We start from the raw sequence: 19,288 nt of genomic DNA, 5'->3' as shown, positions 1-19,288 counted from the left end.
GGCAACAAATAAATAAAAAAATTTAAAAAAAACACAAGGAGCTGCCGAAATAAACAAACTTAAAAAACAGATAGGAAGGGACTGCTTAAATAAACAAGCAAATAAATGAACTAAGACAAAGAGCTGTAAAAAATAAACCAACTAATGAATAGAAAACTAGAACTGAAAATAGAATAAGCCATTTAAATAAATCAATAGTTAAAAGAAATAAAAATATGAGGAGCTGCTAATATATATAAACTTATAACTGAGTAAATAACAGTAAAATGACAAGGATGCATTTAGTTTTATAATTTATTGCTTCAGTATCACAACAACAAACAAAACTGAATAAATACGTGTTTCAAATATATATATGGATATATGTTGTTGTGCTATTGTTCACATTTTAGTGCTGCATCCAACAGCAAAATCATTCCCTCCTCTATGGTTCTGTGATGGCTCTGAATGTCTCTTCTTCTTCCTCCTCCTATTCTTCTCTTCCTTCCTTCTGTCCTTTTTCCCTACATCAGCCTTCTGCTCCTCTTCATCATCCTCTACCTCCTCGGCGGGGATCCTCACGGACACTTCCTGCTTGGTGGTTTCACTCTGAGAAGCTGCAGCGTTGTAGTAGCATCCTTGCTCACAGCTGGAAGAGGAGGTGGTGAGGTCGGTGGCGGCTCTGGATCTCTCCTCTTCCTCCTCCTCTGAGGGGGCGGCAGGGGTTGGCACAGCGTTGTAGGTGATGAAGCCGATGAGGATGACCACCAGTGAGACCAGGTAGAGTCCAGAGAACTGACGCAGGGCAAAGACAGGTTTAACTTAATATAACGTAGGAAATTCATGTAATGCAATAATTATAATATATAAGCAACCTTTGACTATAGCAGCTGGACGATATGGTGTTGGAAAGTAATTGAATTATTTTACGTGATGAGTTGGGCTGTTAAGTCTGTAATAATCAGTATTTTTGAGTTGACATTTTTATTCATCTAATATCTTATTAAACCTAACTGATTTTTCAAAGTAGCAGTCTACATTTTGACCTTTTCAGATCCAGCACATTGTAAACTGTGAAAAGAGCTCACAAGTTTATAAACTGTAAATGAATGAGCCTTGGTTAAAACACATGACACTGAGGTTACACTTTAACCCTCATCTGTATTCATTAACGATGCTGTGTCGCTATAGCAACACTCAGCAGGTCTCCGTGACCCAGACACTGAGTCCCGTGCACTGCTGCAGGAGCGTGTGCGTGAGAGAGGAACCTGAATGTCAAAGGATAAGTCCTGAGACGAGGTTATGTTTCCACCCTGTCCATTGGTGCTTTGTTCGTTTCTTTGTTTGTGTGTCAGCAGGATTACACAAAAAACGACAGAGAGGATTTTCACCAAACTTGGTGAAAGGATGGGACCTTTGGCTCTGATGCATCCAGGATCCAGGAATTTCATTTTATTACTGTCTTTAACATTTGTTATTCAGGGACCTTGACGGGAAAATGGTCATGGTGAAGATCCCAAAAAATGCTGCTCTAGTGGAATTAGATTCACCAAATTTCAGGGGTGAAAATATTACCTTCTTGTCATTAGTAACAGCATAAAGGCTAAAAACGCATCCCTAAACAGTGGGGTACTGTATCTTTTGGCAACGTTGGTAGGATGTGTGTGTTTGTGTGTGTGTGTGTGTCTGCTCACGTTGTACTGGAAGAGGAAGATCCCAGAGAAGAGGCTGAACAGGTCGGTGGTGAGCAGGGAGAGGTTGATGGAGGTGGCGCTGCTCAGCTTCATCACTAAGGGCATGCAGCTGTACAGAGTGTACATACACAGAGCAAAAGCCGAGAACAGGAGCACTGAGAAGAGAAAGAGACAACCCTCATTTAACAGCAACACTTTAAAAAGTCATAGATCACTTCCACTACAAGGAAAATGACTGATTACGTTTTCTTTTTTAGAGAAAAGCTGAGATCACAACACTCAATATCTACTTCTACATAGGTTTATTAAAATCAATAACTTGCACTGACCAACTTCCCAGCTCCACTGAATGTTAGCAACTTCATTACGCTCCAGGATCACCCTGCATTAAGAGAAACAGAACACCAGATTAACCATAGAGTTAAATGAGCTCTGAGACCGATCACAGCACCAACACTTACATCTGCACGGTGCTGATGATTGTGCCGAACAGGCCGAGCATGCCAAGGAATTCCACTCTGCTCAGGTTCTTCACTGTGTATTCCTGAGACACGTTGGAGATGGCGTACAGCATTGCACTGAGCAGCACCAGGCCGTCACCTAACAGGATGTTCGAGGCTGAGGAAAGAAACATCATCACTTCAGTGTCTGTTTGTCTGTTTGCAGGGTTACACAAAAACTACACAAAAGGTTTTCTTGATACTTGAATGATCCAAAAAAGGGACTTTTTACCCCTTTTCTCAACATGACGAGATTGTACATTTTCACAAATTCCCCAGGGAATAATTCATTAATGATGAAACAATCCAGGTTTACGTAGGGAACTGACATCCTTGAGTTTGTACAATTTGGTCCAGAGGGATTAAATTAAGTGTCATTCTAGTTTAAATCCTCTAATTCTTCCTCTGAGGAGGAGAGCTATAAAATTGGTTAATGTGATTGCTCCGGGTTGTATTCATTAAACAGCTGAAAGCAATTTTTGGGGATAACACATAAAGGACGTTCTTACTGGAGCCCTGGTCTCGTCCAGCCAGCAGGTCAGCCCCCACCATGGCCCCCACCCCGAGGAGACAGATGCAGACAGCCACAAAGTGAACCATCTTGTAGCGTATCTTCAGAATCCACCAGGACAGGACCATCAGGACCGGCACCACGAAGCAGTCCAGCAGCTGGAGACAGGAACACATCCAAGAACAAAAATGAAGAGAACTGTTATCTTTCCCGTGAGTCACACACTTCAGCTATGAAGCGCTGCCTGCACCCACCTGGACGCTGGTGATGGTGGTGTACTGGTATGCTTTCACCACAGCGTAGTTGGCCTCCACGTCGACCAGCCCAAGCAGAAGGTACTTCCACCCTCGTTTCTTCAGGATCTGTAAAATATTGCCATCCCCTGCGTTTTAAAGGGGAACAGCCCTGAACTTCAGTACTGAGTATTGTCTGCTTCACAACCACTCCTGCAGTCTGACACAGATTAATCACCATTAACTGCACTTACATGTTTATATCACATTTTGTATAGCCAGAAATTTAGCACATAAACTCAAATGATGCAAAACTATTGACATTCAGTAGTTCTGCTGTAATTCCAACATGATTACTCTGTGTTATCTCCGGTGTTTGGACCCTGATTGATGGGGTTACCTCTTCTGCAGAGCAGCATAGTTGTGTAGGTGACACACAGCAAGATGTAGTTCAAGAAGCTCTGCAGCATGGGTGTGTTCACCTGGAAGTTTGTGGCCAGGTACTGGGAGCAGATGGCCGTCCCACAGATGAGCACAGCCAGGCCCTGACCCATGGCCCAGGTCTTGGCCAGTTTCCTGGGAGAGAAGAAAGTGAGTGATCTCAAAGAGCCATACGTATACTTTTCAATCATCATCCATTTTAAACATTCTTCAGACCATGTCAATGGTGAGTCTTGACATTTTGTGGAATAAGCGTGTTAAGCCAAGAGTTGGATGTTCAGATTGAGACCCTTCTTGTGTATTTACAGTAAAGCTGCATCCAGCATCTGGTTAGCTTAGCTTAGCACAAGGACTGATTTATACTGATTTAGCTTGAAGAAAGTCCTCTGGTGTAACACCCTGCATAGCCCAAACTTTGTGGTATACATATTGTTAAATTGTTACTTCAGTAATAAAAGGTTATGGGTTTTAACAATTTATAATTAGCCAACAGCAGGAATCTGTACCTATAGATGTTAATAACACAGTTTATTTCTGACGTGCTGAGGGACCCAGCCAGCAGAGGTGCATGTATACACTCCACATGCTTCTCTTCACTCACCAGGTGAAAACTTCTTTGGGGTTAAATTTACGGATCCTCATCATGAGTCCAGTGCTCTGGTTCTTGTTTCTCGAGAAGCTGAATTCATCCCCGGACTGTTCAGGAGCCATGTCGCCACAACAGTGATGGAGGAATCCTCGGCTCCACGCTTTTAACTTGCCGACCTTCATGGAGCTGGAGCTGAATGATTAACTGACTGAAAGGGCAAAGATTGGTCTTTAACTTATCTGTAAGGATGTGTGTGTGTGTGTGTGTGTGTGTGTGTGTGTGTGTGTGTGTGTGTGTGTGTGTGTGTGTGTGTGTGTGTGTGTGTGTGTGTGTGTGTGTGTCTGTGTGTGTGTGTGTGAATGATAAAGATAAGATGAAAGCTGATGATGAAAGATATGTGAAGATGTAATCAATGTGCTTCCTCTTGCTTTCACTGTCACTTCTGATGAGATAACAACACATGCTGGGGGAATAGTGCTTCATCATTGTTTTTTCTATGGAACTTGAAACTATGGAAACAAATTAAGTACCTGTTCAAAGTTGATATAATTAAGTTAAGTTTAATTCAAGTTTAATGTATTTAAGTCTGAAAAGCATGGTATTCATTGTGGAAGGCAAAGAAAGAATTCCATTGTACAGGAATGTGCTTATGACAATAAACGCTTTGAACTTTGAACTCAACATGGCACCTTTGTGAAGGGGATTGAAGTTTTTGTAGCAGAACTTTTATTTAAATTCTTTTTCCTCTCCCATTAAACTAAAGGGCCCATTTAGAGTCGTCTGGAGACCGACTTGAGGGGCGTGACCCCCTAGTTGAGTTGAGATAAGATAAGTTTAAGCTGCCTTTACAGCAGCAGGCCGGTCAGAGTGAGGTAGACAAGAGAATAAAAATGAAAAAATTAAATAAAAAATGCTGAGCATTGGGAACCACAGTACGAAACGACTGAAAGCTAAGAAAAACTGTTGAAACCAGCGCCCAGTTAACCAGTATTAACAGTCGTAAATCATACACAGTAATTTATCAGGAGACATTTTGCAGCTGAACTAATACTTTTGATAGTTAAAGTACATTCAGTTGATAACACTTTTCCTTTATCAGGTCTATGAGCACAATACTTTCACTTGCAATATTTTCATAATATCGAAGTAAATCAAATGGATACTTCATTTATTAATGATATTATTGTATTTGCGTACTTTCACTGAAGTTTTTGAAATTTACCTCACATTGTTGCACTGATTTCACATAAAAATAAGCAAACATTACTATGTATTTACTTATTCATTTATTTATTCATTCAATATTTTACTGTATTATTGTTTAACAAGACACAAAGACAAACAATAATTTCTGGAGGGCAGTGAAAAGCCTGATTATAATAAATAATGCTAGTATATATATATTTATGGAAACCATCTATTTCAACGTACCAATAAGATTGAGTCAATTATATCAGAAAGTATAAGTATAAGTTAAAAAATAAGAGACCTTATAAAACCTGATGCATTTAATCAAACTGCTGTTCAAACCAGAACAACTGATGATCATACATTTTTTATTTAATAATCATGTTTATGAGTTTTACCCGGATTGTTTGATTTGAATTAGTGAAATATTATATCAGGATATTTAGTCTTTGTCTTTTTGTTAGTGTTTTATTTTCTCTGGAGCCCGGTTATAAATGATAATGTGTGTTATTAGTTATTTTCATCTCTGCGGTTTTTACAGAATAAATAAAAGTCGTTGTTTCTATGACGTGATCTCGAGCGGTCGCGTCGGTATCGCGAGATTCTGCGAGATGTTAAGTTGAAGAAACATGGCGACGTCGAATCTGATAAAGGTAAGATCCACTTGGTTGTTTCCCGTTCCCCTGGTTCCTGAGCGGACTGGACCCGCTCCTGGACCCGGGTCCGGTGCAGTTGTGTGTTTCATGTTGTGTGACCAACACACTTCGGTTCTGATCGTGTGAACACCGGAGATACGAGCACGAACAGCCGCGGCTGGACTCACAGATGTCACACGGTTGATTCCGGTGATTTCCCCCGCGGACCTGATCAGAACCGGTCCTCCACCCGAACCGGGTCCACCCGCTGTTCCTTCACTCGAACCCGGGGACAGCCGGTTCCCTGGGCGGCCACCTCCCTCCCGGAGAACCGCTGCCGAACACGAACCGATTCAAGCCCCAAATCCAGCACCGGAGACCCCGGTACGAGGGGAGACCTCACCCCGGTACCAGGGACCGGTTCTCCCGTTAGAACCAGCATGATGTCCCCCTCGTACCGGACCGCCCGGTGCTGGGCTGATCCCAGTGGAACCACAGAACCACAGAACCCCAGTCCTCCCGACCAGAAGGGAGGATGTGGGTTTAATGGTTAAATACGTGTGTTTTCATGTAAAAGACCCAACATGAGACCTTTTATTGTGAAGTGTCTCTGTTCATGGTTTAATCACGTACTGGTTCCCACCAGAGACTGTATATATAAAGGTTCCCACACCCGGTTCACTGGGAAGAGAGGAATTTAATCTGATCTGTTTGAAATGAAGAGAGAATAAAGGACCAGCTGCAGTAAGAGGGATGCTCATGTTTCCAGGATGGAACAGGTGATGGGTCAGTGGGGTCGGGCAATAAAACAACAACCACAATCTAACTTTCATCAGCCACAATGCAACAAAGGTTGTGTAGATACTTATCAATAAAGAGCTCATGCATTGTGTAAACTCAGTGAAGAGGTTTGACTCGTGTTAGATCTGCCTCACATGTGTACAATGTGTTGCTGTCATTCTCTGCTCAGAAAGAAGAGTTTAAAACAACAACCTTCACTCTAGAATTGTGACATTCATCTTGATGATTATTGATTTTTTATCTTTGGATTAATATGATAATACACTGGAGTCATAGAGTCCAGGGATTGGCAGGAAGCAGAGATAACTTGGTACGGTTGAGTTCAGGTCAGGCATCATAAGAGACGACTGGTTTTGGTTCAGGATAAAGTTTGTTTGAGGTTCAGATGAGAAGATGTCGATTGGGAAATAGGATGTTGTGTTATCGTCTGCGAAAAAAGGAACTCCACTAATTTGTGTTTGTCTTTTCCCTTTAACTAACTACTGTGTTAATAATTATGGTATTTCGAGCATTACTTAATTAAAGACTTGCTTTAGCTGAGTTGAAATTGGCTAAAGTTATAAAAAGCTATTCCATGACAGTAACATTTGAAAATCTAATTAACCTCCTTGATCCCAGCCCTTGGCCTGTCTTCATCATTTATTAATTTCTTTGTTTCACTCTGTGTCTCTTCTTTAAGCCGTCTTTTCTCTCCATCACCTGATTCACCTCCGCTCTCATAACTGTTCATCTCGTCTCTCCTGCAGAACAAGGGCTCCCTGCAGTTTGAGGACAAGTGGGAGCTGATGCGGCCCATCGTTCTCAAGCTGCTCAGACAGGAGGCCGTCACCAAGCAACAGTGGTTCGACTTGTTCTCGTAAGAGATATGTTTTTTTTATCCGTCCCTTCTCTTTTCTATATTTGGGGTTTAATGTGAATACATGTGGACGAAATGAGTTTTCTGTCGGGTGGCTGGACTCAGCTACAGAGATGTGGAGAGGAGGGCAGACATCTGGAGGGAGCCTGGAGTAGAACTGCTGCCCGGTTGAGGTGGGGCTGTTGAGGTGGTCCAGGCATGTAGTCGGGATCCCTCCTGGGCAGCTTCCATTGGAGGTTTAGCGTGCAAGTCCCAACCAGGAGGAGACCCCAGGACAGACCCAGATCCTGCTGGAGGGAGGGACTACAGTTCCCCTTTGACCAGGGAACACCTTGGTTTCCCCAGGAAGAGCTGGAAAGCGTGACCGGGGAGAGGTTCATCTGGGATACCCCACTGGGCCGGCTAACACCACAACCCAAGCCCGTATAAGCGGATGACAATGACTGGAGGGGTTTCATGCAGCATCAGCTGTTGCTGCGGCTTCAGATCCTAAAGCAGCTGCGTTGTTTCTCTGAACACCGACTGGCGGAACAGTCCAGCTATTTTGGTTCATTTCAGCAGCACTTCAGCAAAGGGAGAAGTGCAGTGTCAGAAACTTGTCGGTAAAAGTCACAGAATGGAACGGAAGGTCTGGAAAAAGGGTTTTTGAAGTGTTCAAGGAGAGGAATTAGATGATTGCTGATTATTTTAGTTAAGAAAGAGAACACAAGGAGGAACTTGTTTAGATTAATTACGATTTATCGTCTTCTCCAAGAGCTCTGGAAAGACAAGTAACTTCTGTCATCACCTGGGAGTTTGAGATAAATCAAGACACATTTCAAGTCCAGTGTTTAAAAGTGTAAGAAGATTAGTTCGTTATGTTGGCTCCTCTGGGCATTTAGGATGTTACTCTACAAACTAAGTTATATGTGGGAACTTTTCCGTTTGTCAGTGACCTTGATGTTGAGTTGAAATTACAACTTCTTCCTGAGACTGATGCTCCATTTCTTTCTGCTCGTGCTGATATTCTGTCCCTCAATGTTTTGATCTCCATGAAAAACAGGACATTCTGAAACTATTCCAGGCCTCCAGAGTCTAAACTAGAATTAGGTGGTTAGAATTTAGGTTTTGTTGTCATGAATTTGCACAGAAAGAGCTGAATCTAGAAAAAGTGTATCGTTTAATAAACATCACTGTTTCATACACAATCACATTAATAATGAACCTGAATGAACTTCAGTGACGTTCCTCTTCCTTCTCGTCTGTCAGGGATGTTCATGCTGTGTGTCTATGGGACGACAAAGGACCAGCCAAGATCCACCAGGCTCTCAAAGAGGACATCCTGGACTTCATCAAACAAGCACAGGCTGTAAGTGCTGTGTGGATATGTGCAATCTTTGTGTTGTTATTTGTGTTATTATTAACATCATGATGTGAAAATGCATCAGAGGGCCCACAGTGAGAGGAGAGGAGTATCTTGCACACGTAGTATGAAGCCATAGAGCCACAAAGGGATGAAAAGAGACTATTTCTGAGATATTTACCAGAATGTGTCCAGGTTTAACACATCAGACCTGGAGCTTTAAGAATAAGTGACAGTTTTTAATGTTCACTGCACGAATTTCTATACAAACTCCAAAACTCCAGTCTTAGACAAAGTGAACATTCTGCTCCATCACCACATTTCCTCTGGAACGACAAAGACATGTGGAGGATTAGTTGCAGGAAACAAAAGATCAGGATGTATAACTGGTTGAACTGTATCCCCTCTAACCTTTGCATGCATCTGTTGCCATGGCAGCGGGTGCTGAGCCACCAGGACGACACAGCACTGCTCAAAGCTTACATCGTCGAGTGGAGGAAGTTCTTCACCCAGTGTGACATCCTGCCGAAGCCCTTCTGTCAGCTGGAGATCACACTCATGGGCAAACAGGGCAGCAACAAGAAAGCAAACATGGAGGACAGCATCGTACGCAAGGTGAGAGGAGGAGGAGGAGGAGCTGGGAAATCTCCGCAGCTCTTCATGTGTAAAGTGAATCGATGGTAGGAAATTGAGTGTGACGTTCCACTAAACAGTTTTGCTGCTCTTCATGCACATACTTGATGGATTTTTACTACCCCTGCTTTTTTGTTTTGCAGCTGATGCTGGACACGTGGAACGAATCGATTTTTTCCAACATCAAGAGTCGCCTGCAGGACAGCGCCATGAAGTTAGTCCACGCTGAGAGGCTGGGGGAGGCCTTCGACTCCCAGCTGGTCATCGGAGTACGAGAGTCGTATGGTAAGAGATACACAGGGACATGTAATCGCTGCTATGTATAGAAAGAAACCTGAGACAAACAAACATTAACTTCTGCATTTCTGCTGTGTATATATAGGATGGCAACAGAATAATTAGTAAATAACCTCCTCATTTAATGGCTTCTTCTCTGCGTGTTCTCTCCCCAGTGAACCTGTGCTCGAACCCAGAGGACAAGCTGCAGATCTACAGGGATAACTTTGAGAAAGCCTACCTGGACTCCACAGAGAGGTTTTACAGAACACAGGCGCCCGCCTACCTGCAACAAAATGGCGTCCAGAACTACATGAAATATGTACGTCACAAGCATATCGACTTCTAAAGTACACGAAGGACATGGTTCATGATCTGCGGGAGAAAATGCTGCTAACTAATACTCTGATAATAATCTGCGTTGTGTTTCTCTGCAGGCAGACGCGAAGCTGAGAGAAGAGGAGAAGAGAGCACTTAGATACCTGGAGACACGTCGTGAATGTAACTCTGTTCAAGCAGTAAGTGTCTTGGACAGGATCGGAAATATCAACATGAGAAATTTATTGATTTCCAGCTTGTTTTACCAGTTACACCCTTGTGCCACCTGAAGTTATTTTTCATGTAGAAAAATCAGTTTTCTGGGTAATAAACTTTCATTTTATTAAGTTTTTACAATCACAAACCAACCAGGGTTTGTAAAGAGCCTCATGGACTCACATGTTATCAGGTCTGACTGCAGTTTTTAAGAATAACTGACAGAAGATTGTGATTATTGTGATGTTGTGACATTTATTTATTCCAGTGTCCCTCTGACAGTAAGTCTTTGTGTCCTCACAGCTTATGGAATGTTGTGTGAACGCTCTGGTGACCTCGTTCAAAGAGACCATCTTAGCCGAATGTCCGGGGATGATCAAACGCAACGAGACAGACAGTGAGTACAGCTGCTCCGTCAGCACTAGGGCTGCAACTAACGACTATTCTGATAGTCGATTAGTCACCGATTATTGAAACGATTAATTGACTAATCGGATTATGAATGACACAATTTCTCAATTGCTCTTATTTAGCAAATTGATACTTCATTCAAAAAAATTTTCTTTTAATAAACTTTGTTGCATATAAAGGTACTGTTGACACAAAAGCAAAGACAAATCAAGTTTTTGACCATTTAAAAGCAAGGACAGGCAAAGTGCTAATAAAATAAATAAATTAAAAATCAAGTATTAATTTTTCCTGTTAACAAAAATGACAGGGAAAGTAACAGCAATAAAAACATCAACAAACGAAACTACAGTCTTCTTCTGACTAAATAATTGTGATTAAAAAAAGACGTTTGTCAGGCAATAGGATAACATAACGCTTTTAAACTCGTTAATAAAATGTTTAAACCATATTTTTGTAATGGATGCTAGAATCCTGAGCGCAGGTATATACGTTTAAATATAACATCTGACCGAGGCGAGTCCGCATCGTCTCCGTTACGAAGTCACACGTGACTCCTCCTCCTCACATGCACGTGTCCTGCTTCAATGGAGAGCAGGTCCGCTGCAACAGATACTGCTGGTAGTTTTTTTCGGGCTGTTACGGGTGAAGTTCTCCGGAACTTTTTACTTTCTGGTACGCGATGCTGCTGCAGCGGAGGACGCCATTGGACCGTGTTTTGACGCTATTGCACATGCGCGACTTTCAGAGATAGGAAGGAAGCGAGATGGCTCACTCCTCAGCTGCTTTCATCAGCACCTTTCCATCTTTATATGACAAATGGTGAAAGGAATCGACTGAATTCTTATTGCGCTTTTCTTTGCTTTATCGACCACTCAAAAGCACTCGCAACCATTCGACCCACTCGTATCACAAACCAGTCACGCACTGCTAGTACAGACATCGGGGCAATTCGGTGTCGGCCGCCACATCTGTCCGTCCTGTTCTCATGAGCGAGAGATCTCAGAAATGTCGTCAGGAAATTTCTCTAACAATCATGTTTTTTGGGATTCGGTGTTAAAATATCATATATGGTCATTTATGTCGTGCAGTTAAAGGGAAAAGTACCAAAGAACTAATATCCTTGTAGAGTCTAAAGGACAGATCTGTAAAAAGGAGTACATGTACTTTGTGTCATCCCACCACTGGTATCTTGTGCGTAAAGTTTTGTATTCAATCATTTTGCTTCCTGTCTTGTGTGTAACGCTGAATTTCGTCCCCCTGGAGCAGAGCTGCACCTCATGTTTTCACTGATGGACAAGGTTCCCAGTGGGATCGAGCCAATGCTGAAAGACCTGGAGGATCATATCCTCAATGCTGGACTAGCAGACATGGTGGCTGCTGCAGAGACCATCACAACTGTATGTGCATCAACACACACTTATCACACACACACACACTTAATTAGCTAATTTCCTTAGTGTCATGTCCAGTTTAAATAAAAGCCACTTTTTGTGTTTTAATGTTAATGAATTAATTCTAACTTCCTGGTATATTGGAATTATCTTTGGCAGCAGGATACAAAAAGTGATGACAAGCACATTATTCATACATTATAATTAATATATAATAATTCCTAAAGATTTGTCACAAATGTCATTCACCTTATTTACATGTAGCACACGTACAGTAGGATGTGTTTAGATCTGCAAATTACATTTAGTGTGGGAGCACTGATTTTGTGATGACTCTAGAACTCATTAAGCACATGTGGGGAAACAGATAAACAAGCTGCCGTTTGAGGGCAGCGTTTACAACATGTACAATAGTGTGTGTGTGTTCATCCAGGACTCGGAGAAGTATGTGGAGCAGCTGCTGACGTTGTTCAACCGGTTCAGTAAACTGGTGAAGGAGGCGTTCCAGGACGACCCTCGCTTCCTGACGTCCAGAGATAAGGTCAGTGGGTCACACTGCACAGAACGAAGCGATAACCCAACTGTGTGCAAATGCACAAATGGCGAAATTATTAAGAGAATTAACGAACATAAGCTAAATTAGGTCGGTTAGAGATTATGAACGTCTGTTTCGATACCTTTTCAGTTAATTGCACATTAATAAAATAGCTTTACTGCAAATTCACTGGAAACTGAATATTGTTGCAGGTTTTCAGCTTTAGTTGGAACAAAACAAGAGATTTAAAGATGACATCTTGGACTTTTCTGACTTTTTTATTGACAACGTGAACAAAAGCTGATTAATTGACAATAAAAACAATAATTGCAGCTCTAATTGTTTTTGTCTCGTGTTCCATTAAGTCTAAGGTGTTCCTCACTTTGACATGTTGTCTCTTCCCATGCAGTCGTACAAAGCTGTTGTCAATGATGCCACAATCTTCAAACTGGAGCTGCCATTGAAACAGAAAGGGTGAGTGTTCTACTGTCACAGGGTTGTGGTCTGTGTGTGAAGCTGCTTTCAGAACTTCACTGGAGGGGCTTCATGTGAGCAGGCATCTGTTGCTACGAACATTGTCCAGAACTTTTCCTTGGAAGATTTTATAGAGAACCCATGTGAGGATAAAATCTGTAAAGTCACAGTGAGCGAGTTGGTGTGTTCATGACTTTCTAACGCGTGTAACAAGCAAAACTGAGCGTCTGTGAGCGATACAAGGAGAAGATGCAGAGAATGATGGAGCAGGATTGTCATGTCCTGCCTCCTGCTGCTCCATCCAGGCGCCAGATATGTTCCTGAAATGTTCCTGTTGTTGTAAATGCACCTGACCGGCTGTGATCTCCACTTGTGAAAGAAAAACTCTCATTTCTTAGACGGTATTAATGTGTGTGTTCCTCTGCTCAACCAGTGTGGGTATGAAGACTCAGCCGGAGTCAAAGTGTCCGGAGCTGCTGGCAAACTACTGTGACATGTTGCTGAGGAAAACTCCTCTCAGCAAGAAACTCGGCTCAGAGGAAATCGAGTTCAAACTCAAAGAAGTGGTGAGTCTCTGCTCTGTTTATCTGACTTTTACTAGGATCACTTTGACTTGCTGTCACTTGACCCTCTCTCCTTCCGTGGTCTCTACCTGCAGCTCTTAGTGTTGAAGTATGTCCAGAATAAAGACGTGTTCATGCGCTACCACAAAGCTCACCTGACCAGACGCCTGATTCTGGACATTTCCGCTGACAGTGAGATTGAGGAGAACATGGTGGAGTGGCTGAGGGTGAGTTGTACTTTTGTTATTCTGCTTGAACCCTAAATGATCGACTCCTATCCAATTGCCAGTAGAGGAGTTTGCTCCCCTCTTTTTTCCCAGGGTGCATCATGTCGATATCACAAACCTGTTATTGTGTGTTTGTGCAGGAAGTCGGGATGCCGGCAGACTATGTGAATAAATTAGCCAGAATGTTTCAGGACATCAAGGTGTCAGAGGACCTCAACCAGGTCTTCAAAGAGATGCACAAACACAACAGACTGGCACTGCCAGGTATGACACACACACACACACTCACAGACACACACACCTTTACCTAACACATTTGATTTTCCTGAAGGTAGAATATATTTGGAAGCAGCTCTTCCTCAGTGTCCTCCCCTTTGCTTCTCCCTGCAGCGGACAGCGTGAACATTAAGATCCTGAACGCTGGAGCCTGGTCCCGGAGCAGTGAGAAGGTGTTTGTGTCGCTGCCCACGGAGCTGGAGGACCTGATCCCTGAGGTGGAGGACTTCTACAAGAGGAACCACAGCGGCCGCAAGCTCCACTGGCATCACCTCATGTCCAACGGCATTGTGAGTAGAGTCCTGCAGGCTTCCTGTCGCCATGAGGAGCCAACAGGCAGAATCCAATTTAAACTGTATTTATTTAAACTATGAAAATTGAGATTTGTTCCTTTTTCCTTCAAGTACTTCTTTCTCTCTAACCTCTGTCTCCTGTCATGGAGTCGTCCTCTTCTCATCTTGATCTTCTTTTGTCTCATCTTTCCTTATAACCTCTCTCTCTCTTCTTCTAATCTATTTTTCTGTATCTCAGGGTTCGTACGGTCATGGAAAACCTGGAAAAGTCATGGAATTTTAAAATGTGTTTTTCCAGGCCTGGAAACATCATGGAAAAAAATAATCTCCCAAAAGTTTTGGAAAAGTCATGGAAATTTGTTATATTCATATTTTCATGTCGTTCATTTTAGGGATGGGCATAATTAATAGACGATCGATTAAGACAATTTAATCGAATGCCCATCCCTAGCACATTTACGCTGAGTTTTAAATATTTCATATGCTTTTAAAGAAATACTCTCAAAATATAGGCAGGCATACTTGGGTTTGTGTCATTTAAGGTATATTGTATGCCTTGGAATTCTCATTGTTAGTTTGAATACTACATTTTGTCACTTTTTCATGTATACACCGAGATTTCACAAAATGTTCGGTCATGGAAATTTGGTTTAAAGTTATTGAAAAGTCATGGAAATCCATTGGTCGAAATGTGTATGAACCCTGGTATCTATAAAAAGGTTCATAATGAGATGTGTGTGCGCAGCCTGTTGCCGGCAGTTCTTCATCTGACTGCTCGCTGCGGATGTTCCTACTTATTTCATTCCTCTTTTGCAAAAATGTAATAAAATTGCCGACATAGACTGTTTTCATGATTATTGCATCATATCTCCTGTGAGATGTGAACAGACTTCAGATCTCTCTGATGTTTGTATCAGATCAGCCGTAGATATAGAATATTTTATCAGATTTATTCTTTTCAGCAGTTGTCAAGTTACCAAACCCACTAAGCAACATGACTCATCGTTTCAGTAAAGGACACTTCACAAACTTTTCTATCATTTCTCCTCCTCTCTGCTCAGATCACCTTTAAAAACGAAGTGGGTCAGTACGACCTGGAGGTCACGACCTTCCAGCTCGCCGTGCTGTTCGCCTGGAACCAGAGACCCAGAGAGAGGATCAGCTTTGAGAACCTGAAGCTGGCCACAGAGCTGCCGGACGCCGAGCTGCGGCGCACACTCTGGGTCAGACCTTTAAGATGCTTTATTCAAATCCATCAATTACTGATCATTCACTGAGGTTTATTACAGTCTTTGCCAAATGTGGTAGAATAAATTATTGTGCCAGTATCAATAACCAAGATCTATATCTGTGCTCACTGATATTTATCAGCAGATATAAACACACAAGCCATCTTTAGGACTGAAACATCTCATCTATAAAAACAGACTATCTTCAGCTTAGCTTCGGCAGTAATGGACAAACACACGCTGGCCATTTCTATGACTCAGGTATCGATGATGTTTAGTAACTTAACATGAATCTATTCTGCTCTTTTCTTTCTCTCCAGTCCCTCGTCGCCTTCCCCAAACTGAAGAGACAGGTGTTGTCTTACGATCCTTCAGTTAATTCTCCCAAAGACTTCACCGACAGCACAATCTTCTACGTCAACCAGGAGTTCTCCCTCATGTATGTTCCCTCGTGGGTTTCTAGAAATATGAAAATGCATTTTTTACAAGACATATCAAATTAGTTTTTGTTCTTAAACACTTGTCATACTGAAGAATAAGATGGTTTTAAAGTTGGTATTTAAATTTAGAAAAAGTAAATATGCATGTTCCCCAAATGAGTAACAAGCATGTTCAGGTCTGTGCGTGTTGATGCCTCACCAGAAACGACAGGTTATTGATTGTCTTTGTTCTGGTTTCTGCTTTTTGTTTTTCTCAGCAAGAACTCCAAAGTCCAGAAGCGAGGGAAGATCAATCTGATTGGTCGACTGCAGCTGACCACTGAGCGAATGAGAGAGGAGGAGAACGAAGGAATCGTGCAGCTCAGAATACTCCGAACTCAGGTTCGAAAATACAACACTCACATTGTCCTGAAGGAGTTTCACAACACCCAGTGGCCAGAGGTGTAGTGCAGCTTCATAACATTTGCTGTTTCTTTCCACCTCAGGAGGCCATCATCCAAATCATGAAGATGAGGAAGAGGCTCAGCAACGCTCAGCTGCAGACGGAGCTGGTGGAGATCCTGAAGAACATGTTCCTGCCACAGAAGAAGATGATCAAGGAGCAGATCGAGTGGCTCATCGAACACAAGTACATAAAGAGGGAGGAGGCCGACATCAACACCTTCCTCTACATGGCTTAGGCCGCGATGGAGGCTGTGCTTTAGGATCTGTTTTTAACTCCTGGCCTGCGACCGGCGCTTTGGAAACCTGCAAGACGAGTTTGAAGAAGAGGAGAGGGATGGGGATGATGAGGAGGGAGTGTGTTGAAGGACAAGAATAAGCGTTTTTATGTTCGTGAGATGCCAGTGTGTCATCTGGAGTAATTGTAAAGCGTAGTGTCGAGTCACCAGGCTGCGTTTGTCTCTGCCGCCCTCTAGTGTCAGATCAGAGGAGAAGGACAATGCTGGGCGCCGTCTGCCGGAACTTCAGAAGAAAACAAATATCGAGACATTTAAATGAAGTACTTCCTGCCTTACTTTCATCAGCAGCCGACTGCAGAGGAAGAGGAGGAGCTGTGAGGAGGACCCGCTGATATCAATCCTTTGCTTTCACTTGATGCCACCGCTGTGGTCTCAGCGGCAGCCATCTTGCTTCCCTCCTGTTATCTACGTTGGTCTTATTTTTGAACAAGGAAGCAACGAGCTGCGAGTGAAACTACTATTGAGGAGAAGTGGACACAGACTAGTTCAAACTACCGAGGAGTATTTTTGCCAAATCGTGTGTGTTTGTGTGTGCGCGTGTGTGTGTCTGTACGTTTGGGACTCGGGTGCATGGTGTGTCTTTTAATTGTGTATGTGTGTGCACTTTCAACAGCATGCTGCTCTATGACGTTTTTGTTAGTTTTTTTTGTTCAGTGGAGGATCTGTCACACTTGAGAAAAACTATGACGAGCTGCCGTTAAAATGCAGGTATTTAGTTTTCGTTTTGTTCGTTAACAACATCAGGTTAAGTTGATCAGCAGATTACACCCCCAAGAGTGTGTTTGTGTGTGTGTGTGTGTGTGTGTGTGTGTGTGTCAGTGTGCGGGACAATTATCAAACTGCAAACTATTTATTTTGTGTGTGCAAACCTGTGAGATTAAAAACTAGCTGAATGAATCAAAGACAGACGTTACGAGTCACCAGGGGCTTCTTTTTTGTTTTATGTACAGCAGTAAAAAAAGAAACACACAAACACACACACACACATTGTGATTGAAGGTTGTGAATGACGTTCTTTTCAGTTCAGTCCCAGGAAAATCAGAATCTTTGTCACAAAATGATCTGGTTCAGACTTTTTAAAACTTGTCTTGATTTTATTCTGTCTGTAGGTTTGTTAAAGTCGGTCGATTTCATGTCTGATTTCCAGAAGATGGATGAGAGAGTAAAATCAAGATCAAGTTTTAAAACCAGAGTCTGACCCTGAACACACACTCTGACGCTGCAGCATCTTTTCAGTTGCGACTCATCTCACTCACTATCGACTCCATCAGAGTTTCACTCTTCATCTTAGATTTTTCTTTTGCGTTACAATTTAAAAAGAAAATATAGCAGTTTTGGGATTTTTGTAACAATGCTGATGAATTAGATTTGACCACAAATCCCTCAAAGGTCCGAAAAGTTTTGCTGCTCGTTGGAAACTTGATCTTTAAATGTGACAAATAACCTTTGAGATATTTAGCTGCAGGAGCACAACATCATTTACATTATTTTAAGTTTTTCTCACAGTTTCTTACAATTTTTCAGACGTAAAACATGATAAAGATTTTTTTATTTTATAGGAAGACAGCTTAAAAACATGTTAAAGCAGCTGGAATAATCACGACAACATTGACACAGTGTTGATTTTCACATCCTGATTCATATAGCTGCATTTTTAAAGACATTTCCTATATTTTATCTTTTAGAGATTGACAGTCACAGTGGCTCTTGGATCTTTTCTGTCTCACAGACAATGGAAAACTCTCCTGAGTGAAACCAGTGTCACCAGTTGCTGAGATGTCTGAGCTTCACTGTCATGACACAACATTTCAATCTAGAGGAAACGTTTATTTAAAATCTGTATTTTTGTTCTGTGAGCTTTTGTTCTGGTTCTGCTCAGACTGGATTTCCTGTTAAACTGGATCCTGAAATCTATGAGCAGGAAACAGAACAGTGAATGCGTGTGTGTCTGGGGGGGGGGGGTCTTTATTTATTCTATATTTATGAAGAATGTTCTTCAGTTTGTTGGTTGAAAGGTTTTTGTTTTTGTTGTTGAAGGATGATTTCTCATCGTTCACATCCACAGTGTTTATTTACTGCAGCTCTCACTTTAAGTCACAGAAAATAAACTTTGATAGAATTTAATTTGCCTAAACTACTTTAACTTCAAAGATTAGATTCTTAGCTGCAGTTTGTCAAATTGCTGAAAACACATCCGCACCACAAACTGAATTGCAGAATTCAGTTTGTGGTGCGGAGGTGTTTCCTCCAGGTTCACTCTGACCCACAGAAGCTTATTCTTTTTATTTCTGAACATCAGTCACAATGTTTGAATCAACCACAGTGAAGCCCAGAGTTATGAGGATTCATTAGCTTGTTTACAACAGTCTGTCAGATCTTTCAATTTAATTTACTCTTTTTGTCAAAACTCAAAACAAACACTCGGTTTAGTTCAGAACAATCTGACAGAACATCATCTGTCTTCACAAAACTCAAACTGTCCCATTTTTCTTGTCAA

At 42.0% G+C, this 19,288-nt stretch overlaps 2 protein-coding genes across 2 annotated transcripts; one reads left to right on the top strand and one right to left on the bottom strand.

The window, feature by feature from the left end:
• Positions 1-381: 381 nt before the first annotated feature.
• LOC133003208 (solute carrier family 35 member F2-like) lies at positions 382-4,069 on the bottom strand. Its single transcript, XM_061072856.1, has 8 exons — positions 3,960-4,069; positions 3,318-3,493; positions 2,939-3,066; positions 2,683-2,842; positions 2,135-2,291; positions 2,003-2,055; positions 1,674-1,828; positions 382-774 (listed from the first exon to the last, which is right to left on the bottom strand). Exons 1-8 carry the CDS (start codon positions 4,067-4,069, stop codon positions 382-384), a joined length of 1,332 nt encoding a protein of 443 aa, XP_060928839.1.
• Positions 4,070-5,764: 1,695 nt separating this feature from the next.
• On the top strand, positions 5,765-18,742 carry LOC133003726 (cullin-5-like). The gene is made up of 19 exons (XM_061073522.1): positions 5,765-5,788; positions 7,318-7,427; positions 8,676-8,775; positions 9,208-9,384; positions 9,546-9,687; positions 9,855-10,000; positions 10,116-10,196; positions 10,516-10,609; positions 11,890-12,020; positions 12,448-12,555; positions 12,959-13,023; positions 13,457-13,589; positions 13,682-13,813; positions 13,954-14,077; positions 14,204-14,379; positions 15,444-15,605; positions 15,932-16,050; positions 16,309-16,432; positions 16,537-18,742. Exons 1-19 carry the CDS (start codon positions 5,765-5,767, stop codon positions 16,729-16,731), a joined length of 2,343 nt encoding a protein of 780 aa, XP_060929505.1. The 3' UTR covers positions 16,732-18,742.
• The last annotated feature ends 546 nt before the right edge of the window (positions 18,743-19,288 follow it).

Source organism: Limanda limanda, chromosome 6, assembly GCF_963576545.1.
Source record: "Limanda limanda chromosome 6, fLimLim1.1, whole genome shotgun sequence".
In the NCBI taxonomy this organism is placed as follows: domain Eukaryota; kingdom Metazoa; phylum Chordata; class Actinopteri; order Pleuronectiformes; family Pleuronectidae; genus Limanda; species Limanda limanda.
Note: the sequence above shows the minus strand (reverse complement) of the source record. Positions and strands in the feature narration are given on the sequence as shown.

What these genes read in the sequence shown, in the direction of transcription:
- LOC133003208 (XM_061072856.1), bottom strand. Translation starts at nt 4,069, where the DNA reads ATGGCTCCTGAACAGTCCGGGGATGAATTCAGCTTCTCGAGAAACAAG. An exon ending in CCCAAAGAAGTTTTCACCTG is followed by an intron (nt 3,494 to 3,959) that starts GTGAGTGAAGAG and finishes CTTCTCTCCCAG; the next exon opens with GAAACTGGCCAAGACCTGGG. An exon ending in TGGACGAGACCAGGGCTCCA is followed by an intron (nt 2,292 to 2,682) that starts GTAAGAACGTCC and finishes TTCTTTCCTCAG; the next exon opens with CCTCGAACATCCTGTTAGGT.
- LOC133003726 (XM_061073522.1), top strand. Translation starts at nt 5,765, where the DNA reads ATGGCGACGTCGAATCTGATAAAG. An exon ending in AGGACAGCATCGTACGCAAG is followed by an intron (nt 9,385 to 9,545) that starts GTGAGAGGAGGA and finishes TTTGTTTTGCAG; the next exon opens with CTGATGCTGGACACGTGGAA. An exon ending in ACATGGTGGAGTGGCTGAGG is followed by an intron (nt 13,814 to 13,953) that starts GTGAGTTGTACT and finishes GTGTTTGTGCAG; the next exon opens with GAAGTCGGGATGCCGGCAGA.